This window comes from Pezoporus flaviventris, unplaced genomic scaffold (assembly GCF_033815535.1).
Source record: "Pezoporus flaviventris isolate CSIRO_AGI_PZ_B2104156 unplaced genomic scaffold, CSIRO_AGI_Pfla_v1 ptg000013l, whole genome shotgun sequence".
Lineage (NCBI taxonomy): Eukaryota > Metazoa > Chordata > Aves > Psittaciformes > Psittacidae > Pezoporus > Pezoporus flaviventris.
The window spans coordinates 28,512,498-28,539,286 of NW_026892561.1; the positions used below are offsets into that span (position 1 = coordinate 28,512,498).

The following is a 26,789-nucleotide window of genomic DNA, read 5'->3' on the forward strand; positions in this document are numbered from 1 at the left end:
CTATTTTTAAACAGTAAATCAACAGAACACAAACCTTTTCTAAAGTGAAAGACATCCTCCTCTAAGAACATACCTAGAAGACAAAATAATTGTATTGGAAAATATTTGCAATGTATCAGCATTGCTCCTAGGCTCCACTGCTTCCTGCACTACATAAATTTGCTTTCAGTTGAAATAAATTTGGTTTGAAAGGCATGTTGACATCATGTAATGTGAAATGATGTGGACACATGTAAACAAACCATCAGTAACTGCACACTGCAAGATGAACCAACCTCAGTTCTAGACACGACTTTCACTTCAAGAAATGTTCATTGCTACTTAATAGTGCATTGCACAGGGTGGATGGGAGGAAATTGATAGTTTTTTCTTCAAAAGGAATACATTTGGGGAGATATTTTTGTTTTGCTTAAATCAAGAGAAAATCACAGATAGGAATTTTCTCAGGGCTATGAAAAACTGTAAAGGTTTATCATTGACTAAAGTGTGAACTTGTTGAGGGCTCTGATTTCAGCAAGTTACTGATTCAAATCCATAGATCAGTACTTTGATTCAATTTCTAATAAATTAGCTTAAGTACCTTTGAAATTAGCAATGATCTCAATACTGTCTTAATACTGAAATAACTTCTGAAAAGGTGTTGTACAACATCTGTCTGATATTCTTTTATAGCTGTGACATGGTGTTTGGTTTTCAACTACCTGCTCTACAGTGCCCAACTGTACATGCTCAAATACACTAGAGAATCGAGATTCTGCTTTTCACAAAAGTTAGGTACCTTTCATAAGCCAATCCTTCCATTAAATATGGCTAAAATGAAAAGTAGCTGGGCATAGAATTTTTTTTCTGGTCTTTCTTTCTAACAGGAAGACACATTTTTAATTAAACAAGCACAGCATTTTTTTAAAGTGATAAAACTTTGCACGAAGCCATCAGTAAAAAGTGCAATCCAAACTTAAAATTTTAATTGCAGTTAACTAAAGTGTTGGTAGGGAAGCAATCTAGTGTCCAATTAGTTATTTGCAATGAATCTTCCCACAAATGTAAGTGAAGATGGGTCTGGGCACTTAAGTTCTAACTCAGGAGTTTTCCAGTTTATTGGACCCTTGAAGTTTTCTACTGCCAGTTCAGACTCCTGCATAGCAACTTCAGGCCAGCTGACAATTTTTGGGTTTCTTCATTACCCTCATAGATACTTAGAAGAGAGTCCACTGACACTGAGTCTGCTGCTGCCAGGCTGAAAATACCTCTGCTAGCATTAAGTCATTGCCTCATTTCTACTTATATTCCGTTCTACTTTCTCCCCTACAAGAACCTATCTGCCTGAAGCTCAGCATGACTCTGCTTTGAACCTGGTTTTTCTACACTGCTAAAGAAAGTCACTGAAGCTGACCAGTAATAATTACTTCTGCAGTTCAGCACATAGTTCTTTTTGTAGCCTTCTGACTATTTCTGAAACCACAGCTACATTGAATGATGGTTTATAAGTATTTTTAACAGATATGACTGTAACCTTTCCATCTGAAATACATGCCTGCCTATACCCACCATCCTAGTCTGTCCTTGAACATCACAACTCACTGATCATATATTTTAGAGGAAGAAACAAAATTCCTGTTCACTGGTGTCTATTACAAAATTATGTAACACACTTCCATTATCCATTAATTCACCCTGTGATCACATACAATGCTCCACCTGTACCACCAATGTAAAAAAATAACTATATAAAGCAATAACTTCACTTTATCAAATACATTTAGATTTCTTTCAACAAGGGAGATGCAAAATGAAACATATACAGTTAACATGGTTACCTTCTACATTTACATTTATTTAAATGAAAAATTTCATGTAGATTAAAGGTAGTAGGAAACCACAATAATGCCAATATTAAAATGTGTCAGCATTTCTCATTACATCTTTTCTCTTACATTGCTTAACAGACACAGGAAATGTTCCCTTCTCAACCTCTCCAAAACAGTGCTGGAGTTTTGATTAGCCCTAGTAAAAATGCTGCCATGTTTCAGCTTAGTAATGGATGAGTTTCAGCATTGTGGCAAAAGATTCACAATGTGTGTGACGACTTGTCTAGATGCGACTAATACATGAAATGAGTTACAGGAAAATTATATGAATTAATACAGTACTGTAATTTATGCCATTCATTTCCTTTTCATAATGCTGCACCATACCCATCCATTAAAATTCATAAATACAATTCATTGCTTTTTAATTTCTACATATTTACAAGCACTCATTTGAAATGAAAATTGGTTTCTTACTGACACATTCTTCCATCTTGACAAACAAAAGAAAATTCTCAACACTAAAAACTAATTACTTCAGTATTTTTTGCTGATATTAATCATACCTGGAATACCACAGAGATGAAGAGACATTTACTCAAATCCAAAATACATCAATCAATCAATCAAGATACCTAATCCAGAGCCAATAAATTATATTCCAAACAGCAAATGTGGTGATGTAATTATAACTGTTTAGCATCTTTGCCTATAAAGGTTACTTAAACAACAAAATAAAAATTACTGGCAGTCCTAGATACTATCAAAAACAGAAACAGTACTTTCATTTTAAAAGCAAGCAGATGTATTTTTTTAGTTTCAGAATGAATATAGCATTTTCTGTAATATCCACATTCATTTTATTTAGTGCAAATGACTTTACTGTATATGAGAGAGTAGATGTGCCTGTTTAATGAAGTAGAAAGCAACTAAGAATGACTAGAAACTGAATATGAGCCGGCAGTGTGCGCTCGCAGTCCGGAAAGCCAACAGTACCTTGGGTGGCATCAAAAGCAGTATGACCAGCCACAGAGGGGCAGAGGTGATCCTGCCCCTCTACTCTGCTCTCAAGAGACCCCACTTGGAGTATTGTGTACAGTTCTGGTATCCTCAACAGAAGAGGAACATGGAGCTGTTGGAGTAAATCCAGAGGAGTGCCAGAGGATGATCAGTTGACTGGAGCACCTCCTGTATGAATACAGGCTGAGAAAGTTGGGGCTGTTCAGCCTGGAAAAGAGAAGACTGCACGAAGAACCCTTCCAGTATCTGAAGGGGGCCTACAAGGACACAGGAGACAGACTCTTCACCAGGGATTGTAGTGATAATGGTAAACTTAAACAGGGGAAGTTCAGGTTAGACACAAGGAAGAAGACCTTTACTGTGAGGGAGGCAAGGCACTAGAAGAGGCTGCCCAAAGAACTAGTAAATGCTCCATCCCTGGCAGCGTTCAAGGCCAGGCTGGACAGAGCCTTGGTCATCATGGTCTAGGGCTGAGAGTTCCCTGCCTGTGCTGGGGGGTTGGAACCACACGATCTTAAGGTCTCTTCCAACCGAAATCATTCTATGAGTCGATGACTGAACTTCTCAAGCCACTCCAACCAACTGATAAACACAGAGGGGAAAAACTATCCTCTGTCTTGAAAACAAAGTTGCAACATAAAAACTGTGAGAGATTCTCCATCTTTACAGCACATGGAAAGACACTGAAGATAACAGGAGCACTCTGACAGGGTAAATTACTTGTATAGTAACATCCATCTGATTTTATCCAGCATGACTTCTGGATGTGTAGGCTCTGCCTTTCCTGCTCGTCATTACATGAAGGTGACAAGAGGAGATGGGTGCTGGGAATGTAGCTTTGCAGACAGCAAGCTGACCCTCACCTTTTTTTCCAGGGAGGAAGGGAGGAAGGAAGGAGGCACCAACAGACATTTGATATACAAAGTAAGTACTTCTGCAGATACTTTAAAAAACAGAACAGTTAATTTCTCATCAACTCCTTTAATGAAAAGAGCAAGACCAGCCTGATTATCAAGATTTCAAATCACCGCCAGTGTTCATCAGCATTCCCCTCAAGCTTTGCAACTGTGTTTTGTTATAATGCACTAGACAGAGCCTAATAATCACAACAATTCAGAAAAAACAGTCCAAACCTATCTCCCTTTGCTCACTCTGTGGCAGAACATGGTAATCTGCAGGCCCCTGTCATGTCTTCACACCAGCAGCATGCTCACACTCCTTTCAAGCCCATCAGGCTCACAAGAAGCTGGGCCTGGGAAAGAGCCACAGTGCCCAGAATCCCCAGGCCTGTCCAGATACATGTACAGGTTTCTTCTTCTCCACCCACCAGTTTGCAGCATGTATACCCGGTTCCGCTTTACCCTGAATAACTAAATTTATTGTATATCATGTATAAGCTGATTCTGCTCTACTCTAATTAAATACTTATGTAGCAAGGAAGCTCACCAAAGCAAGGATTATTTCTTATTACAGCAGCATGGGGATTTTAAGTAGACTCAGCACACAATTTAAGGGTTCTAAAATATGCTATTACATAAATACAGGTGGTCAAAGTTTCAACATAAAGTATATGATAAAAATTCATTGTACATTTTGTAAAATATTCACATTTCCACCCCCAGGATTTGTAAAGCACTTTGAAGCCTCCATAGCTACTGCAAAGCTGGGAAAAAACAGACAACACCAAAAGCAAACAATTTTTATTCATTGTACTGGCTTCAAATAAATGTACATACTGTCAGATTGAGTCTGAAATGTTAATCTCTGATCAACGCCTTTAAAAAGTTGTCTATGTAAAAATAGTTTAATTCCAATCAGCAAAACAAGCATCTAAAAGGAGACTTTTAGACATAAAGTTATTACTAGGATTGCCAGGAGAACAAATCTTTATTTTCAGAGTTATTGTGCATGTTCCCCTTTGTGCATGTTCCTTCCTCTTCGAGAAAAAGAGGATCATTAACATTTAAATTGAAGTAAATTAGACCAATTTCTACACAGAAGGGCCTGCAAAGCAGGAAACATGATCTAGCATCAAGCAAACTGGCAAATCAAGTCTGTTATCAGCACCCTCTAAATAAAACTCTGTAATGTTTACCAAGCACACATTTCTCAAGAGAGGAACAACCCATAAGGACCTCTGAACAGCCAAATAGACATTAGAATATCAACAGCCTACAGACGCTGGACTCTGCAGAGTCTTTACATCTGCAACATGCACATCAGCACTTACTATGCTTTAAGAGTCTTAATATATTACTGCATTGTTAAAATAACATGGAATGTTTCACTATTAACAGTATAATTACAGCAGCTGTAATAATCTCAAACCTGGTTGAAAATACAACTCAAGGAAAATAGTGGAGAAGGGTGAAAGAAAGCGTTTTCACTTTTACAGATTTGCCTTGTTTCAATACAGTCACAAATATACAACAAGCACAGACCTGTCAGAGCACCATTTCCGGGCCTTAATGCACTCATGGATTACTAACATGACATCCCAGTTAGAATCCAGGTATGCCACTTGAGGCTCCTCACTTAGGAAAAAAATCCTTTAGATCATGCACCTGCCCTTCCTACTGACACATGCCACTCAGCTGCAACTTATTATAGCCTCACCAGGTAACACATGGTGTCACATTAACTCTGTGCTGTAACTTCAGGTTGAGTCCCTGTGGTACAATTTCTTCCATGAGCACTTTAAAAGGTAGGATTAGCTTTGTGTCTTTTAACGGGAAAAGAGAGAAAAAAAAATTTTTTTTGGCAAAGGCAAAGGACAATAAAATACTGATTTTTTTTTGTTTGTTTTTTAGTTCTTGTTATTTTTGCACTTAGGAACTTCCTACTCCACATTCACACTTTTATTACTGCATCAAACCAAAACACTAAAGGTAAAAGTTGTATGCCAACTATAGCCAGGTTCATAACTGCTAAGACTTCAGAGCCCTAATGAGTGTTTAATGCTTTCCTAATACAGGCAGGGTAAAATAATAATATTTATGATCAGGTCATAAAGGTTCTTTGCTCTGAGGTCACAAAGCCCCTTACTTCTTCCCAACCTCTAACATAAAGCCAACCTGGCCTAAAAAGTTGGGAAAGAAATGCCACAGCAACATCCCTATCACATAGATTTAATAAATACATTTCAAACTGCAAATATTGCTAAAGATCTGCTACTTACAAATGAAAAACAAACAAACAAAAAAATCCAAAAGACTGCAATATGCTTTTATATTTTTTAAGCTCTGACATTACTAACAGCAAAATTAAACTACAAGAAATAACGACAAATTAAGGCTTTATTATTTGTGAAATATGTGCAAAACTGGAAATGCTAAAAGGAGTCATTTTTCTTCCTATGCTACCATTGTCTACGAATTAGTTAAGAGAGTATAACCAGATGGGAGAAACTCATCTGATTCTGAATTTATTTCTTTATTGGTGGTATGATAAGCAGAGACCTGGTACAGAGAAACGGGAATAGACACCATCATATCATTCAAATGCTTCTATCTTTCTTTCCCAGGTATTTCATTTTCCAACTGAAAATTAAAGATTCAGTTTGGGAACACAAGTACTTAAAAGAAAACAAAACAAACAAGGATTAGCCAATTCTTCCTTGTAGTATTGTAAAACTTCAGACTTTTCCAAATATTTATTATCTAGCATAGTTTGCAGATATAGGAGACAACGGGACAGCAAATAACATGCAATCACACAGAAAATATGGCTACCATCATTTTAAACAGCAAACAAAGAATTATGAGAATGACTTATTTGTTCTCTTTTTACCAGTCATTAAGTCTTCCATTCATTATCAGAAATGCCCTTCCATCCTTTATCAGAAATGCCAAGGGTGGAAATCTTTACTTTTGAAAAAATCATTTTATTGCTGTTTCTTCTAGAATATTTAATTAATTTTTCTAAGATTAAGGATCAATTATTGGTTTAAACCTCAATTTAATTACTGCGGTAATATGAAGACTGAATCATCCCTTTAACTTGAGTATAGTCTCTGGGCTTCCATTAAAAAAAAAAAAAAACCACAAACCCTAACGCAAACCCTCAACTTTAGCTTCAAATTTTATTATTTTTTGTGCATGAACCATTATTAATGTTAAAGAATCTTTGGCACCATAACTACAGCAATAAAGTTAAGAGTATACGATTTCACCATTGGTATTTTGCCTAATATGTAACTCTGAACAACTGTAAAATTTTTGTAAGCAGCAAGTTCTTACCTAAGGAAGTAAGTGCCTGATTATCAATTGTTTTTCTGGTTTTGTTTGGGTTTTATTGGTTTTTTTTCAGAACTAGTTCAAAACTTCTATTTTGCAGTCAACCATGCCAAGGACTTCAACTCACCTCACAGCTTTCTGTTGATACAGTAAATGTAAACCAACAATATAAACCCGGACATTTCTGTAAACAATTCCTACCAAAATAAACATATTTCTGCTGCTTACTGGTAGACAGCAAAATAAGAAGCGCATACTAAACCAGACAGAAAGCAGGTGGCTTCCTAGATAAGCACAATGTCCCGTACCAGAGCTGGGTTACTGTATCTTCTAGTTGAAAATTTTGAGATGCCAGTCACTGTGTTTCTGACAAGAGATGAAATCCCCAGTGGACTGAGCCCATCAGTTCCAGTGAATTTCCATACCCTGTCAGCAGTTGCAACACTAGATAGATACTTCTGAAAGATTCCTGGTGTTACATTAACTTGTTACTCTTGCTGATTAAATGCAAGGCAGCCAGACAACAATGCAAATTATTAAGACAGAAGAATAATTAGAAATTTGATTCGTTATGGGAAAGAGGAAAATAATTTCAAATAAGACTATTAAAATAGTTAAAACCTCATTTTCACTATGCCCTAATTTCAGTTAGTTATAAAAAGACAACAAGCTATTTAGAAACACTGCATTTTGATTTGAGAAAGGAAAACTTTAATAATGGGTGAACAAAAATCTGAAGGAGCTTTTTTCAAAGAATGACCTGATTAAGGAAAAACTGTATTTTAATTCACATGTAATTTAAAATCTGTCCTTAATGATTTAAGGCTAAAAGCTAATGGGAACAAACCTGGGTATATAATATACAATAGTTATACAATTATGATGATACATAAAATGCCTAATATGATAATGCTTGGGTTTAATAAGGCAATACGGGATACACTGTCCAATGGCATTAGTAAATCAACCATACGCTATTCAAAATCATTTTTTTTAATTTCTTCTCCCTTACCAACTAACAGCTCTGCAGATGCCACAGCATCACTGACTGCATCTGAAAACATCAGTTACTCTTGCATGAAATTGAACGTTACAAAGAATAGGAAGTTACTGATGATCTTCAAATTAGAAATGTTTATCTTTACATTTGGCATAATTTAAACATTTATACACTAGTAATTTAAAATGGCTGAAATGCCTCACGGTTGCAGGGTTTACAAATGATAACTGAACAACTCAGTAACATTTCAACTGCTGCTTTTTTGAATTCCTATCTCAGCATTCTGCTCCTATTCTATTCCACAGAATATAGGATTTTAATTTTCTCCTATTGCAGTCAGCAATCATGCCTCTATCAGTTTTCCTTCTTTACAACAGATGTGCATATTCGAAGAAAAATGCTAACTTCCTGAAGCAAATACCGAAACAAAACCAACTAACACAAAATGAAAAATCTAGGCAAATACAACTTTTTAGACCATAAATGCCAAAATAAAACCCCAGAAAACAAGAAAAAATATTTGCTAAAAATAGTCCATCAAACAGAGGCATACTAACAGGATAAATTGTAATTATTTCTGTCATATACAATCAACTGCAGTTTTTTATTTCAAATGAATGTTCCAGATCTAAAGTCAGGAAGTTTTGGCTTCGTTTTTTTTAGTTTGGTTTTTTTTTTTAGGATTGTAATAGTCAGTACATTACTTATTTCTTTTTTTGTTTCCCTGAAAAGCCAGACACAGGTCACCGGATAGACTGAGTGCTCCCTCTTTCTATTCTGAATAAGAAATATACACAAGATAAAGTTAATTAAATGAAATGCAGACTTTTTTTGCAGTCTTTAAGAGGAAGAATTAAAATCAACTATGCTAGGTAAGACAAACCAGGTAAGTAGTAAAACTAGACTTATGTTTGTTCTTACAATGTCAGTAATTTCCTGAAGTACATGACTACAATTCAGAAAATGTTTTAAAGCTTAGGTTTGGTTCATAACCTGAAATATTTGTGTTTGCTTATTAGGTAAGAATTTCTGTACAGAAAAACAAGATGACTATCATAAAATTCCAGATACTTGACATATGGTCAAAAATTATTTAAAGATACAGCTGTAGCTCATCTCCTCCACTTAAGACCCCTCTACACTCAGCCGCAGTGCATACGAAATGCCTGAACATAGCCAAGGGTACGGATTCCACAACCAGAAAAAACTACACAAAAATCACTTTTAAAAGTCTGAGTTTTGAAGATTAAGATTTTATTTGGCCAAACTCAATTAATCAGATTTAAGTGGAGATGTACTGCAAACTGAGATTACCGCAGTTTTTAAACCCTGACAAATATCTATATACATGATCTTGCTTCGTCAGCAATTTTGTTCCTTTTCCTGGGATGCTTAACTCTGCTGAAAGAAGCCCCATTTCAAGTCTGCAATATATAGAAAACTCCTATTCACTTGCTCCTGAGGCAGTTTATTTAGACAAGACTGGTACAGAATTAAACAATAAATTAAATCTGAGTACAAGTTCATGATTGGGTTTAATCAAACATCTGTTTCAAGACAACAGAAAACCAATTTTATTTTACTTTTTTCAACAGTCATGTCAGAAATATGGTGATTTTTCTTTCTTGCATCTCCTAGTTTTACTACAATTGTAATACAAGATTCAATCCAGTTCAAACAGCTGCAGCTGACACCAAGCTAGCAAGAAAAAAAACAACAAAACAATCCAAGCTTCTTAAAACAAACAGCTGACTTTTACACAGAGACAAAAGCCAGGTTTTATCAGGCCGTATCCTTATTTAGTCACCCTACATGCTATGAACTAGTAAACAGGCATTTAATTCAGTAAAATATTTTCTTTTGGTCTGCACTGAAGAGAAAGCAACAGATAGAAATAAGTTGACAATGAACTCTCCTCCTTACCTAAATAAAACAAAGCATAGAACACAATACCCTAAGGCTATGTACATCCTGACTCTAGGACTCCTTTTGGGTTTAGAAGCAATTTGATATTTCTTTTGCTCTCAGGTAGATCTAAAGAAGAAAACTCATCTCTTCCACCTTCACAGACTCTGCTCTTGAAAGTTTTCTTGAATGAGGTAGATGACTGGTGAAATAATGTGATTATTGTCTGAGAATGTCCCACTAACTTCTCAGGTTAGGAGTACAACCACGTATTGGAAGGGCAAGAAATGTAATCTCTCTAAGTTTTTTTTAAAGCCATATTTATTAACAAGCTAAGTGTAACAATTGTGAACTTTAACCACTGCCTTTCTCTGTGTAACACAGAACATGTACAACAAGGTGTTGTACAAGCTTCCCTCACCGCTCGTCCCATTTGTCTCCGTTATGCTCAGTGGGAAGGTGAAAATTTAACAAAATAAAATGACATATCCCAGGTGGGCAGACAATGTGCTTTGCATGCTATTGATTCATGAAAAAACGGCTGTAGGCAAAACAAGATGACTGCACTGCATGTGTATACGCACATACTCACCAAGCACTTGACAGATTTCACGCTACAGATCAATTAACTACTGTTCTTGTAAAAGCTCGCAGCTCTGTGACATGATTTACAGATATGTAACCGGCAATCTCTAATCTTCAACTGAAGAGTGCAATAGTAAGACTGGTTTATGGACCCTTGAGATGTCCCTTAAGGATGTGAAGAACCAACTTCAGCAGAGCCAGAATTTCAGTACCTACTGTTTCCTGACTCTAAGACATCCATGTCAATACTGGAGGATACAGTTTACCCTTAAACATTGTCGTGGTTTAAACCCAGTCAGGTAATTCGTTTGCTCACTTCCCCCCCTTTCTTGCCCTCCCCCTGCTCTCGGAGGGACGGAGAGGAGAATCAAAAGAATGCAACTCCCACGGGTTGAGATAAGAACAGTTTAGTAACTAAGGTATAACACAAATCACTACTGCTACCACCAATGATAATAATGATAAAGGAAATAACAAGGGAACAGAATACAACACCTCACCACCCGCTGACCGATAACTCGCCCCCCAAGCCCGACCAAGCTCCGACCGATACCTCCTCCAACCCTGCAGTCTCCCAGCCCTTCCGGCTAACTCCCAGTTACCTCCTGGGTATGACGTGCTGTGGTATGGAATACCTCTTTGGTCAGTTTGGGTCAGGTGTCCTGTCTCTGCTTCCTCCCAGCCTCCCCTGCTCCCTGGCAGAGCATGAGGCTCACAAAGTCCTTGGCCAAACCAAAACATCGCTATCAGCTCTGTTCCCACAGCACTACACCAGCTACCAAGAAGGAGAAAAATGACTGCTACTGCTGAACCCAGGACAAACATACAAAACGCAGTGGTACCAGAATAAACAAAACAACACAATGCATTTATAAGCCAAATCTCAGCTTTCACATTTAAGAAAGACTACATTTGGGATAATATTTGACTAACGTAAATTTAGGGGGATAGATTTTTCTCCCAACATTTTTGATGTCTTGGAAGATTTAGCATTTCTATTAGTCAACTAAAAATCAAATCAATGTGCTAGATAAAGGTCTATTTTCAACCACTTAAAAAACAAAAACAAAAAAACAACCAACTTGAGAATGCTTTATGTAGCAAATAGGTATCTGCATTATAAAATGACTTGAAAATTTCATAAGCAGATTAAAAAAAAACACTGATGTACAGGGAACCCATCACTTCCAGATCACTTCTGGAGAGTGCTTAGAGATGTTAGGCTGACACAGAGCTTTAAAGTACAAGATAAAAGGAAAACTGTTCACTTATATGCTGTACACACGGCACTGAACTAAACCCTCTCTCACTCAGAAACCTGTCCTGAATCTTCTATATGACACAGGAAGGAGATACACGAATAATTACATCAAGACTCACATTTAGACCTGGTTTATAACAGTGTTACTAGTAAGCACAGTGCCTACAGCATTTTAGATAGAGAGGCCACAGGGTGTTTGAAAGGTCTGCCCTGAAACAAGAAACATTCTCAGGAAGGTGGAAACTTACTCCATGTTTTTAGGTTCCCTCCAGTGCAAAGGAAGGCTAGTGACACCAGCCTTCGTAACAGACCATGACTGCAGCAGAAGTGCTTCCTGAACAAATTATCATATTCTTCATTTTGTTCATCTTTCTCTCCCAAGCTTTCAGTTCCCAAACTTCATTTTTAATAGCTCAGCACGTTCTAACCTCACATCTTAGGAAAGTGTCCTTTTGCATAGAAGACTTGGGCTTTTTCCATTTCCTTTGAACACTCTCCTCTGTTAGAAATGAGCCAATTAAAACCACAAAGATGCTTCCAAGTAAGCCTTAAGGCACTTGAGAATTATTGGCAGATTTGAACCCCACAGAGCTCAGGCAGTCCCCATCTGCCCATCTCAAATGAGAGTCTAAGGTAAAAAAATGAAACAAGTGATTTGCACAAAACAAGATAAGGGGACAACTCAAACCCATACTGAAAATCCGTTTTTCAATCAAAAATCAGAACAAGTCCTGTTCTGTTTTAAACGATCCACAGCTTTAAGTCTTCAGACTACAACTTCGTACCTACATTTAATACGTGAAAGCTACCACTTTCTTCTTTCACACAAAAAAGAAGCCTACCTCCCTACATGTAAACATCAGAACATTTAGTGGTAGTTATCTATTGTTAGGGCAGAAACCGTGTCTTGGCAAACACCAGACACACACCCCTCCAAAGCAAAAGCTATGTAATTGTATGTCTTATATAACCAAATTGCTGAAATAAAGAATTACCTTCATTTTAATACAAAATATTTACACCTTTTGCAGATAACTAGATTATTTCACAGTTTATTATAAATTCTGTTATTATCAACTTAAAGTTAACAGTTTTCTGGTGTGGAGGCTTGAAAGTAGTAACTGCAGTGATACACCAACACGAATTTTAAGTTGCTGCATATGGCGTCAGTACAAATCTGACCTGCCAGCCAGAAACAATATATAAAAAAAATTGGAGTATATAAAAACTCAGAGCTTGCATTTCTCAAGGTAGTTAGCTTCCCTTTGTCACCAAAATGAATGGCTCAATACATAAATGGCAGAACTTTTCAGGAGTACAAGGCCCAAATTAAATGTCTAAAGGATAACTGCAGAGGAGCAAAACACCAAGGCAGGTCTGGGTTCTCAAACTGTTGGAAGGTTTTAGAAAGAGAACCAGGCATTCAATGAGTTTTTGTTTGTTTGCTTTGTTTTTTTTTTTCCCCCGTGCATACATTTAACACCATTTACTTTTTCTTCCCAGAAAATGAAAGACAAAAAGGTATCACTCAAGTAGCACTAGGGCTCCTTGGAGAAGACAAAATTGGAGATGGTGAGGTGTTTCTAATTTTACAGACGGCTCTGCAGTCAGATAGAGATGCCACCTTAATCCTGCTCCAAAAAGAGAATTCAGATGCATGTTTTGATATAGATTTTTAGTCTTGTAAGAAAATATTTAAGTCAGAACTTGCTATAGAAAACCTTCAGAAACTGCATCATTGCACTGTGCCCTTGAAACGGCCACAGCTGCCTTCCTCACCAAGGTTGATCCCAACAAAACACTCGACACTCACACGACACACTTTATCTCTGTGTGTTCTTAATAGGAATCCGTTTACCTGCTGGAGCGCAACCTGTCAGTTTGGCCACCTCAAATGCCTGCAAGCCTCTATGATATTTTTCCTACCCCTTTTGTTCAAGGCTAGGCAGACTAAAGTCAGCCAGAAAGTTTCAAACATCAATAGGCCACTGGCAGATACTCTTACAAGGGAGCAATTTCCTGCCGAAGAGCTGGCAACAGCTACTACAAGCTGCCTCTCTGAAGTCGTCTTTGTCCTACTTTGCTTAGTTTACTTATTCAATAAGAGGTCACAGCATCGCTGCAATGTGCAAAAAGTTTGAGAAACTTGAGATGCTGCTTGGTATCAGCACTCACCACAGGGTGCAGGAAGATAAAAAGATGAGACTCTAAGTAAAACTAACAAGCAAAAAGGGATATAGGTGTATCTATGGAGAAAAGCGCAGTATTTCTCAAGGATGTTCTGGGAGTTCAGAGCACAACACAGTGCACCCCCACGCTATAGCTTTAAAAACATTCTTCCTTTTTAATGTAGATGCATCAACATAGTATTTGGCACTAAAATTAGGTTCACTGTATCTTGGTATTGAGCCAACTAAAATAGCACTAATTTGGCACAATACCTGGGACCACACAAACTACCTTCTTGCTTTACACAATGCAGACTTTAGGAGAGAAAAAAGCAAGCACTTTTTGGTTCCACAGGCACCTACTCAGGAGTCAGAGTCTCCATCAGTCTTTGCCATCACGGAGAGTTGCCCTCAGTCATTCTTCCAGGGACCAGTTATTTAGATCTCTCTAAGCCATTTTTCTCTATGTAGCTTCACTTCTCCTGTATAGGAACAACTATCTTTCCTCCATTTAAATCAGGAGGAGAGCACCAAATAACATCTCCTCAAAGACCATTTTGGATGGGGAAAAAGAAAAGGGCCTTTATCCTAATCTGCCTATAGGGATCTTTGTACTGAAATTTTAATAAGAGTATAGCCCGTGCATTCACCTAAAATGACTGGTTTTGGGGATCACCTAAGGTCTCCCTCTTCTTCCACCTACAGTCAAACATCTCGAACCATAAGCAGACATGACATGAAATAACACATTTGGCTCTAGGCCTTATTATGATTAGAAAGGTAGTCTGCATTTCAAATTCTGCCCTCATTACACGCTGCTGTGAAATTCAAACACGTTAAAAAGCTCTTCCCCCTACTCTGCAACATCTCAATAAGAGCTCACTGTGCTGAAGAGTAATAACTTTGCTGCTGATATAATACCAGACCAGAATTTCAGTGCTACTATTTTAAGCCAGACTTTTTTTTTTTTTCTTTTCCACTGACAGTCATTGTCTAACAGCCCAGATTTAAGGTAAGTACAGAAATAAGGTTCCGTCCTTTGTCTCATCTGGCCCTTGAAATTACCATTTTTCCACAACAGAGAAGAGCCAACTGAAGTTTTAAATGTACCTGTAAGACAAGAAACATACTGCATACATTACAATATCACATATTTACAATATCACAATATTACAATTTAGATTGGATATAAGAAGGAAATTCTTTCCTGTTAGGGTGGTGAGGCACTGGAATGGGTTGCCCAGGGAGGCTGTGAATGCTCCATCCCTGGCAGTGTTCAAGGCCAGGTTGGACAGAGGCTTGGGTGACATTGTTTAGTGTGAGGTGTCCCTGCCCATGGCAGGGGGCTTGGAACTAGATGATCTTAAGGTCCCTTCCAACCCTAACTATTCTATGATTCTATGATCCCATGGTGAGACAGGGTCTCTGACAGAATCAGAATTTGCTTTCTTGCATCTCAAATGCAAATTTCTCTGAAGATAGCTAAAAAAATATGGTAAGAAACAAAATCTTTAGCAATATAGTATTTTTAGAACATAAACAAACCAAAATATTCTCATTCGCATATGGTACATCTTCATCTCATGTGACATTTGTTATTTTTATCCTGTATGACAATGCTACTCACAAATTAAATAACCAAAAAAGAGCAGACAACATTTCTGATGCCAGATGCTGAAGATCAATAGCTATTTCCCAAAGTTTATGGCATAATTAAAATTTTAACAGGAATAATCTTCCTTTCAACCCCTCAGGCTAAACCTAGAATTACTAAGTCAAAGTTACGATGGGTAGCATTTTTATTATGTTTATGGAGATATAAAGGATTTTATAGTTTTTCCATATAATCTGGTAAGTATAGAAACAGTAAATAGGGGAAATTATCTGCATCAGCAAAGCAACAGTTACAAACATTTTGTTGTTTAGGTATGTAGAGGACATGAGTTTACATAATTATGCGCTAGTTAACCATCAACTACTCTGCATTTTACAGGTGGATGACCAGAATGATCATGAATTAACAGAGAACTGAATTTACAGTCCTTTAGAGATGTCGGAGCCTTTGTCACACAGAGGGAACATCCTAGGGACGTCACGCAACGTACCAGAGCCATCAACACTGGTGGAGTAATATGGTATCTGTAACTTAATTTAATGGCATATTGGAATGTCTTTGTCTATATATTTCAAACTGTCCACCTATACTTTCGTTCAACCAAGGCATACCAAGAAGAGATATGAAGAGAAAAAAAAAAGCAAACAAGAAGAGAGTGCAGCTGATCAAGGACATCTAAACATCACCTCTATGAGGAGAGAGAAAAAGATTATTCTGCTGTACAACCACCATTGCCATGATTTGGGTTTATGGTAACTCTCAAACTTTCAGGTCAAATATACTAAGTTTAGAAGTGAAAAGATGCATATTTGTTTCCTGTCAGCCCTAAAACTCAGCCTTTGGCAATGGAAGTTAAATAAATTATTTCTTGCTCATACGTCTCAAACAATGCTAATAACAACACAAGCCAAACTAGACCCTCTAATACCAGTGCAACCCCATTACTTTCATTGTGTTTTTACAAATAAAATATAACTAAAAAGCTGGTAAACATTTCTGATGATGAAGCACAAGAACAAATACAGTCTGACTCAGCCCCTCTTTGCAGCTCTAGCAGGAATAAAATGTGGTAAACTTAATTGTGTTATGCAGGCATATAAAATCTGAGCTTACACAGACAGCAGAAATGCCACTTTCATACTAGCACTATTTGAAGAAAAAGATGAATGTATATACAAATTGACAAAGCCAGCTATTATAAAACTATGCCTGGTGCTATAGATTCACCGTAACATTCAGGTTAAAAAACCTCAGCTCTGTTCCCCATGACTGTTTCCACAGGGACAGACTTAGTTAGCTTTAGGTTATACTTTTTATTCTCCTGAATGCTAAGAAGGGCTTCAGCATATGATCCAAATTTAACTGGAAGCATGAAACTGGAAAAGGGCAGAAGCAGCAGCAGTAAGAGTCTGCAAGAATGGACCCCCAGCACCAGTGCTGGTCCAAAGGTACCCCGCAGCTATGCACCAGTTGAAATACCAACTTGAGGTAGATGTGACTGTAGAGACAATGGACTCGGAAGAAACAAAAGTTTAAAAATTCAGCAAAAAGCTCCAGTACTATTACATAGAACACAAACATCTTTCTTGAGAAGGAAGAATATGAAAAAGTATCCTTGAAGCTAACCATTTGTTTCTAATGGTTTCTAGTTATTCTCCTGGTGTAGATCAAGTAAATCTTTCTTGCTTCTCTGAGAGATGACTAAATGCAAAAGGAAGAGATTGTCAGTTATTGTTCCTAGTTCTATATTTTCCAAAACCATGAGATTCCTAAAAATTACCACAACTATGATATAGACATTAAAACCAGCCAAACTACATCCTTACAGAGCGCTTGGTTTGTTTGTTGTTGGGGTTTTTTTCCTCTGAAATAATAGGAGCTAGAACATACCAAAACAGGTATTGAAATCGCAATGTTTCTGGCAAACATGTGCCCTTCTTTAGCATATCAGGCAATATTTTGTTCTGTAAGTGTGAACATGTCCACACTTCCCCAGGGTTGCACAGCTTTCTGTGTAATTAAAAATTAATCTTGGGATATGAAGATCTGAAGTCACAGAAAAGTAATTAAACTTGTTTGCATTCCACAAACCCCATACCTAAGACATATATTCAGCTACATTTGCTGCTGCGTAAAGCAACAGATCACCAATATAATCTTTTGGAATAACACTCTTTCAAAAGAACACCCAAAATACCCAAAAATTGCCTGAATATTTTCATATTCATCTGACAAAGATAGCATACGCCTCATTTCCTTTGTAAATAGGGTTAAAATATCCAAAATCCCCCAATGTTGTACACATGCTAAATTTTAACTACTTGTCATGAATATGGACGCTTGCAATATCTGTTGAAACCTATATGACAACAACAACATCACTATGAAAGCACAGAAGTCTTCACATAGTGCACTTAACCTCTTTTCAAGGCATGTGCAAATGACGTGACATAACATTTTCTGTGTCTATCATATTCTGTTTGACAGCCTTCACAGTGTACTCTTAATTCAACAATTCACAAATAGTTTCAGAAGGGTGAATTCAAGCAGTATGCCTTCTACCCCCAGCAGCCTGGTTGGCCTTATGATTAGAAACATGAGAGAGATGGAAAATGATTCAACTGCTTGCTAGAAATTTCTTACCACTATTACAGAGTTGCTTCGTATACCTCTGGGTTTACAGTACAAAACAACGTATATACATTACGACAATCTGGAAATGAAGATAATCACCCCAAACCACTATGAATTAGCAGAAGAACTAAGAAAAACATTTGAAACAGACCTCCAACGACCTGTTTCAAAGTTTTCAAACCTCAATACATACTACATTGGAGAGCATTACTGTACAGGTATTGTGCCAGTACTCTTTTTTTACCTAGATGTCCTAAGTAACTGATGTTTCTCGTATTGGCTTGAATCCAACTTAAGTACCCATGACAGTGGTATAGAAAAAACAACTCGAGAGCAAAAGCTATCCACATATAATAATTAAAAAGTAGATTTTTTTCCAGTGAAGTCTACTTTACCCTACTTTTTCATCATTACTTAAAGCATGCTATATACTGCAATGTAACATCACTACATTTAGTCAGACAATGTCCATAAATCAAATGGAATAGTAGAAATATTGTGGGAGTGAAGGGACTAATCAAGAGACCAGACCCTGGGGGAGAACAAAAAAAACAAAAAAAAAACAAAAAAAAAAAACCCAAACCCAAAGAAATACACACATTGGGGGGGGGGGGGATAAAATCTGAATACCTTGATTACAGTGATATTGCAGTGAAGAAAACACCTTGCTTGCCTTTAGAAAGAACATCTCAATAACCCACAGCAAGACAGAATGCTCTTTAAGATACTGTCCTAGGATTATACCACCTTCTTAGTGATGGAGATTAGTGAAGATGCTGTTTTTCAAGCAAAGGAAAAAGACAAAGCCCCTCACCACCACCACCTTTTCCAACAGGACAATGGAATAAAATCCCTGTATTCCATTCCAGCCACTGCCAGAAAACTTCCAGTACTTGAAGGAGAAAGAAAAAGAGACCTTGTCAGGACCTGCTACGAATGCAAAGTACTCTTACGATTATGAACTTGTGTCATACTTGAAGAAGTAGTTTACATAAACTTTGGTTTCTTTTGCCTGAACTGCTGAAACCACATTGATATTCCTTCTATGTCAATCTCAGTTCTTTACTTTTTTCCAGCAAGTGACATACTTTAAGAGAAAAGAGGTATGGGAGTGGCCAAAATAAACATAACACTTCTTACCATACACACTGAAGAATGATGTACTGGGGGAAAAAACAACAACTTCCTTTGGATTGCTTCCCTGAGTGGCAAACACTGAATCTAATAGACTCTTCTGCTGACAAGAGCTTATTTGTACATTTGGTAGAATTTCAAAGCTTAAAGTAGCTTTATGGTCAAGATTATGAGGAAAAGTTTTGGGACTCCTTGCAAACATCATCCTTTTACTAGATATCCACTATATTCAATTTCAGTTCTATTTATTACAGCAAGATGTTGCTATCTTGTTTCATTTTCAAGCATATATATTGCGATGCAATCATCTGCAACATACCTCTAAGAACTGGAAAAGATTATAACAGCAAAACAACAATAATATGAAGCAGATTGGGAGCTGGGCTTGACACCCAGTTCTGCAGTGGATTCTCACCTGTATTCTCACCAGTTGAAAGATTCACTGTTACCATGCTTCAGCTTATGCGGTTTTCTCAGTTTCAATAGGTTTATGTTACTGAGGATATTTCTGTAGAACTGAAACCTCAAATACTTATTCATAAGCGCACATAAACTTGGAAATTAAAGATTTTTCTTTTTTAAAAAAAAAAGGTATATCTGTGATAAAAGTGTTAAAAGTGCCCTGAAAATGTTCAAATATCTTCAGCTGAAGTCAAAAGAGTGCTCTGTGCTGATCCAGCTGCTGATGGCTCTGCAGGACTATTTGAATCTCATATTCTTCACAGCACCAGGATAGTGATCAGAACATACTTCTCCAGCTCTCTAGATTCACCACTTTGAAATGAAAGTCAAAACTCTACAGGAGGCAGCAAAAAAATGTATTATTTTAAATTACCTATTGTTACTGTACCTGGTTGGGGAATAGAGCCAATCTGCGTGAGAAATGAGGAAACCCTCACTATTATCATTCAAAACGAGTCAAGAAGGGACCCAAAGGTGTTCTGCTAACACCAAATGGGGGGGGAGGGTGCAATTCTGAGAAATGAGGTCATTGAACACAAAGGGGAAGGAAGCGTTTTTACAATGGTCCTTCAGAGCTACCACATCTTGTTAGAGAACCCCACAGCTAATAACTGCAGCTGATTACAGTATTCATTAGCATTATTCAGAGTCCTGCTCAAAATAAAATCAAAAAAACCTGGAAAAAAAAAAAACAACTCTTCAGAGCCTAGCAAGCAGCACAGACCTGGTGGCCAAGAAGCCCTCTCATTACAAAAAGGGGAACTTGAGACTGAAAGGCATTTTAAATTCGCTTTCTAAGACATTCCCTTTTTAATTCCCAGTGCAAGCATGCCATTCCCCCCCCCCCCGCCATGCAAGTATGCCATGCTCTTCGTGTAGGCTCTTGATATTTTCCTATCATCTTTTTCACCAAAAAACTAGTAGTTGCTACTTTTAGACCCAGTCTGTAAATGTTTCATGAGACTACATATATATTGATCTAAAAATCAACATCGGAACACAAGAACAAACCCTAAGGAACACACGCTTCAGACCTGATCCAAAGCCCAAGTTAATTACAGAAGGGAGCTGAACTTGCTAGAAATTATTTTAAGAATTATTATGCTTATTTAATCATACATTTTTATTACTGATATGTATAATTAAGTCATTTATAGAAATGCCTTAGATATGCTAATAAACAGCACATAAGGGAGCTCTGACAAAAAAACAACCAACAGATTTTTCAGGATGGTATATTAGTAACGGTCATACAACTCCTCTCATTCTTGCTCACTTACTGTGCCTCCTGAGAACTGAAAGAACAAGCTGCTTTAACTTGAACTTCTCAATTTAACTCCATCCTCTGTGGGCCAGAGAGGCAAGCATGGTTTACACACACTTAGCACGTGAGCAAAACTACTATGATTACCTAACAACACACTACAGTGTAAAATCAATTACAACTTACATACAGTGTCATAAAATTAACATTTACATTAATTGCATCTCGGGGGGCAGTAAACAGCACTTAGTTCACTGGAAGATTGAAAATAACAACTCTTGAATCTAAAAGCAAAGAACACAGCAACAAAGCAAAAAACCCATACCACCACAAAAACACAAGGTATTCTCAGTTGCAGTGCATTTTTGAAGGGCTCTAAGTGTGCTTCACTGAATGAGGAATCAATTTATGGCTGGCAGTCAAAGCCCTGTTGTTCTGGGCTTTGCCCTTTTCAGTTGTCCCACCCAGGCTGCAAGCCTCTGCAGAAATGGAGGTCTGAAGCATTTACAGAAATAGCAGAATAACAACAGAACAGAATCAAGAGCTAATTTATTCTCTGTGCTTACTGTACTTGGTGCAAAATAAAAATGCTGTAACAGCAGAGTGACCTTACATTTACTGATTGACCAGATGGTGAGAATTACTGACTTATGTAAGCCCCAAGCCTTCTTCACCATCTGACGGCTGTTTGGTAAAATCAAATAAAGGTCTCTGTTATAGTCTTTAGCACATAAACCCAATCATCACAAAACCATTAGAAGAAAATGCTGCAGGGAAGAGCAAGGAGTGAACAGGACTGAAACCTCTGGATCCTCAGAAAGAGAGGGTTTATTTTCGACATCAGAACTGAGACACGGGTATAGCACACAGAGCAAGTAGGTTTATGCACCTGCTGCCCAGGTGGTATCTCTTTTGCTAATGAGTAAGTGAAGTCAGCCTCCAGGGCTGTCAATCTGGCACCCTTAGTAATTCATAGAAGTGCAAAGTTCCCTAAAAATAAATAAAATGAAAAGAAATGCAAGTTGTCTCACTAGCAGTGATTTTGACAGGTATCTTGAGTTATGTTAATTTTTCCACCTTTTTTCCTTAAAAAAATATCAGTTGAATCACCAATTATTTTGGAGTTTCTAAAAACACGCACGCATGGAAATAACCCAGTACATCAGATTGATGGCAACAGAAAAAAATTACACTGGGCATGTATGTGTATGTTTGCATGTGTGTACACACTGAACATTTTTATTTACTCTGCAGACATAATTCTTGTTCCATTTCCACTAATGTAAATCAAGAGCAATCTCTTTGACTAAACTAACTTAAACTAATGAAGAAACGGCACAAATTAAGTCAGAATCACAATCGCGGTTACCAAACTACCTGCATAAAATACATTGGGCCTGAAAACATTTCACATCATTTTTATCAATATAATTATGTTAGTAGCAATGAAATAGCTCCCCATTTAAAATATGAAAACTAAGATAAGAATTAGGCTGGATATATTTCTGAACCACATACCCCTGTTACCTCAAGTCAGATCCTGAATGAAGAAAGAAACAATACCAATTCTTTCATTACCATCCCAGAAACCGTGTTTAGACCCAGACACTTCTGAACATTATTGTTGATTTTTCAAAATTAAAATCTAGATGAAAATTTAATTTGCTATTGTATGTTTGCTGCAGTATGTACGTACTCACTGACACACACAAAAAAAAAGAAGGAAAAAAAGCACTGAAATAAGTTTGTGGTGAACAAAATCTTTTCAGTCTTCTCTGGCATTCTACGGAGTTACTCCCTTCTAACATAGGTCCGACATGTATTTGAGTCCCAGTATAACACGCATGCATGTACATAAAGAATAACTTCAAGGGAAAAAACAGTAGCATATCTTCTCATTGATTATAAAAGTTACCATATTAGCTCTCGGAAAATCATTTGCAAATTTTACAATGGCTTGTGGTTTCTTGCAAAACACAAAGCAGATACTAAGCTTTCCTCCTTATTGGTATGCAAAGCATGAGAAAGAGGCCAGGAAGAAACTGGTAAAGTCAAGCAAAAGAAAAGCATGGGTTGTACGTCAGGGTTAAAAAAAACTATGAATGTTAAGAAGATAAAATAATGGAGTAATTCCTCAGGAAGATAATATTTCCTGGGACATTAAAACTGTCTGTTGAAAGAAAAAGAGATACTGGGAAAATGTTATTTCTAAAACCAAAACTTGACATTAATGTTGCAAAAGAAGGGCCAATAAAGATTTATGAACTGTTGTGCTCAGGCTTCTACTGAAAATTTAAAACACCTAGGACAAAATACTCTGTTCTAACAGTTAGTCACACAAGTGCTTACAAAGGTTGTTTTGCATGCGTGTGCTGGTGCTACCTTAGCATAGCCCGCCCACAGAAGGAGAAAGAAATAAAAATAAAAAAGAAAGGAAAAGGCAACAACCTGAAATAAGCCAAGAATGCAAAACAGAAAGAATATCCTTCATCTTTACGCATCTGCCATGCCCCGCTCACATGCAATAGGTACTCAATTTGTGCAAAGCAGTTGTGTAAAGCATTTCCTATCCAAAAAGTATTTGCAGAAAACTGAACTAAGCTACAGAACAGTAACCTCAACATCCACAGCTCACCTTCAGTTTAATGCAACCTTTGTTGACAATACAGAGCCAGATGCTTACACAAATCTTATCAGACCTTCCCTTACTCTCCTAAATTTATGCAGTGTTTTTTTAAGAGGAGCATGTTGCAGAGATGAGAGATGAGGGTTTCCTGCTTTCTCCAAAACACATGCAAAAACACATCCCCTCGTGCAGACATGCAGCACACGCTACAACAGCCAACAGCTAAACAAGCTCCCACATGAGAGACTAACAGTGCCTCAAACCTCCACAAAGGACAGCATTTCACAGGTTGCGTTGCTTACCTTGTTGGGATGGACTCGGTACACTAGATTCATTCTCTCCCATTTAAAGAAAACAATAAACTCCCCTGTAAGGAGCCAAGCCTTGTTACCAAGTTGACTTGGTTGCTGTGCAAGTGTTGACCTCCTGACTTCCAACTGTACCACAGTAACCATATACCCGACTTTCTTCTGTGAATAATTAGTATCCTGCTTCCTGAGCTACCTGGACTTGCCTGACCTGTTTCTCTATAAACTGACATCATATCCTTTGATCTCCTTTGATTAACATGTGCTTCAGGCAAGGCTGCTTTGTCTCCTCTTGGACTCTCCCCCTTACTTGCTCCCCACCCTTTCCTTTCACTTTCACACAGACAACAATCTGAAGAGTATTTCACTTTCCCAGCAGGTGTTTTAGTCAAGATGCCAAAGCCTGCAGAAATTTTGCAGCTGGTTTTAAAGATCCTTTGAATTTACATTTCATATGAAAACTAAATCATAACCATCCCACCAATCTCTGTGGGATGGGAACTTGGCAGCCACAGCTCTCCACCACGGAGGATGATCATGCAGATGCAATGCCCCTTGGCAAAAGCTTTGCAAAGAACCCAAAACCTAAAAATCAGAACCACCCTTCCTCTGTCTTTCATGAAAATTACCTCTAAGGAAAATGCTTTACTTGAACACTGTAATTTTGAGATTGTTACAACTCTGTAACAGAAGGGGCTTCTAAACAAAAGGTTATTTTGCTTTACTCCCCCTCCTTCTCCAGCACAAGGACACAAACTTTTACTATAAACTTATCCAGCCAAACTTCAAGCTGAGTTCTAAGAAAATATTTGTTCTTTTCTACTGTGGAAATCAAATAACAGGTGTCTGATATATTTCTAATCAATTTGTTGAAAAAGTACACCTGTCCCTGCCTACAAAGTTAGCTTTATTTTAACATTTACATTTGCAACTGCCAATGGCAAAAAAGAAAGAAAACAAAAATCACTATTTTCAAGGAACAGACAGTGACAAATATAAAGAGGTAAGTAGCTCTAAAAATGTTAACCTCTGTCTGGATTACACTCAAAACACTCTAATCAATGCTGCTGGACATTCTTTTAATCCAGTAGAAAAAAAGATTATTTAAAAAACTAAACATTATTGTCTTCTTCTTCCCTATTTAAAGTACTGAAATAATTCTTTATTAAAGGAGCAATATGGTGAAGAGGAGGAAATAGAGACGTTTTTTCAAGGTAATTCAGGCTATGAAAAACATACCTTTAAAGGCAGAATTTCTGAAACAAAATCTGCTAATTCAAACAAAACTACAGAATACCCCCACAGACAGTAATACTCCTATCGTGGTTTAGGCCAAGCCCGTCAATTCAGCGAAGCAGCCCTCACTCAATCCCTCCACTTCCTCCCCCCACTCCCGGATGGATGGGGAGGAGAATCGAAAGAATGTAACTCCCACGGGTTGAGATAAGAACAGTCCAGTGACTAAGGTAGAAAACAAACCACTACTGCTACCACCAATAATAATAATGATAAGGGAAATAACAAGGGAAGAGAATACAACCACTCGCCACCCCACCGATCAATACCCAGCCCGACCCCGGCAGTGATCTAGCCCTTCCAGGTAACTTTCCCCAGTTCTACATCCCGGGCATGATGTGCTGTGCCACAGAATATCTCTTTGGCTAGTTTGGGTCAGGTGCCCTCTGGCCAGTCCATGATGACCTCTAGAATGCCTGGACGACTGGGATTTCCTATTCGAGCTCCTTGTGTAATTAGTGCAGTCCACTTACTCCATGTAGCATCGGCTGCATGATGCGCAAAGGACACCCTGCCTTTGAACATCCAACACAGCACGCGCAACTGGGGTGCCAGCAAGAGCATTGGTGGTTCAGTGGTAGAATTCTCGCCTGCCACGCGGGAGGCCCGGGTTCAATTCCCGGCCAATGCAAAGCTTTGTTTTTATACTGTCCTGGGTCCAGCAGTAGCAGCCATTTTTCTCCTTCTTAGTAGCTGGTGCAGTGCTGTGTTTGGAGCTGGAGTAGCTGCGCTGCCATCAGATCCAGGGACATTTTCTTTCCTTTTGGAGGTGCTGGACAGTGTTGAACAGGGCTCTGTAGGCGTAGCCAAGCCCCAGCACGTTGCCATGATTTATCCCTCTCTGGTATGACCAGAATGACAACACACCTCATTTAAGTGTTTTACTAATTTTTCTGGATTTTGCACTTCTTCGGAGGTGAAATTCCAAAGCACTGGAGGGGCCCACGGACCTAGATACTTGCTCACACTATCCCACACACCCTGCCACTCATAACTGTCCAGCCTCGGGGAAAATCTCCTGGTCCTCCCATATCGGTGTCTAACCCTAGACAAGGCCCAAACCCGACCCTGATCAGCTCTTGCTATCAGGCAAAACGGTCCTGGGTAAAACACAATCTTTATGCGTGCCAACATGCTGATTCCCATCACAGTCAGCAGGCAGGTCTCAAGGGTACCAAAAGGCCATTCAAAACCTTCAGAACTCTCAAACGATGCTGTAAACGGTCTGGTATGGGGGCTGGGAGCGTAAGAGAATGTCTCCTTCACAGGTTGACCACCCGAGGAGAAAAAAGATGTGCAATTATTACACACTTCTATTATATACCACCCCAAGTATAAAGGTGGTGACCACACTGGGAACAAGCCAGATCAGTTTCATGATCAATGATTCTATTGTATTACAAGTCATTACCATATAGCACAATGAAACAAGAACTTCAGCCCAACGCCCACACCCCATAAACACTAA

General features: G+C 38.0%; 1 protein-coding gene and 1 non-coding gene across 13 annotated transcripts in view; one reads left to right on the plus strand and one right to left on the minus strand.

The window, feature by feature from the left end:
- The window catches only part of NAALADL2 (N-acetylated alpha-linked acidic dipeptidase like 2), a 494,729-nt gene that overhangs the window by 334,467 nt on the left and 133,473 nt on the right, over positions 1 to 26,789 (minus strand). For 2 of the 12 annotated variants that reach the window (XM_061452515.1, XM_061452518.1), the window contains exon 1: positions 24,020 to 24,382. The exons of 6 other annotated variants lie outside the window; for them this stretch is intronic. In XM_061452515.1, coding sequence (XP_061308499.1) covers positions 24,020 to 24,062 — 43 coding nt within the window. In that variant the 5' untranslated portion in view covers positions 24,063 to 24,382. Of the gene's footprint in view, positions 1 to 24,019; positions 24,386 to 26,789 lie in introns of those variants that run through there. 4 more of the 12 variants (XM_061452514.1, XM_061452513.1, XM_061452503.1 and 1 more) reach the window with 4 other exon arrangements.
- Positions 25,882 to 25,952, plus strand: TRNAG-GCC (transfer RNA glycine (anticodon GCC)). The gene has a single exon. It is a non-coding gene; the product is annotated as a tRNA-Gly (tRNA).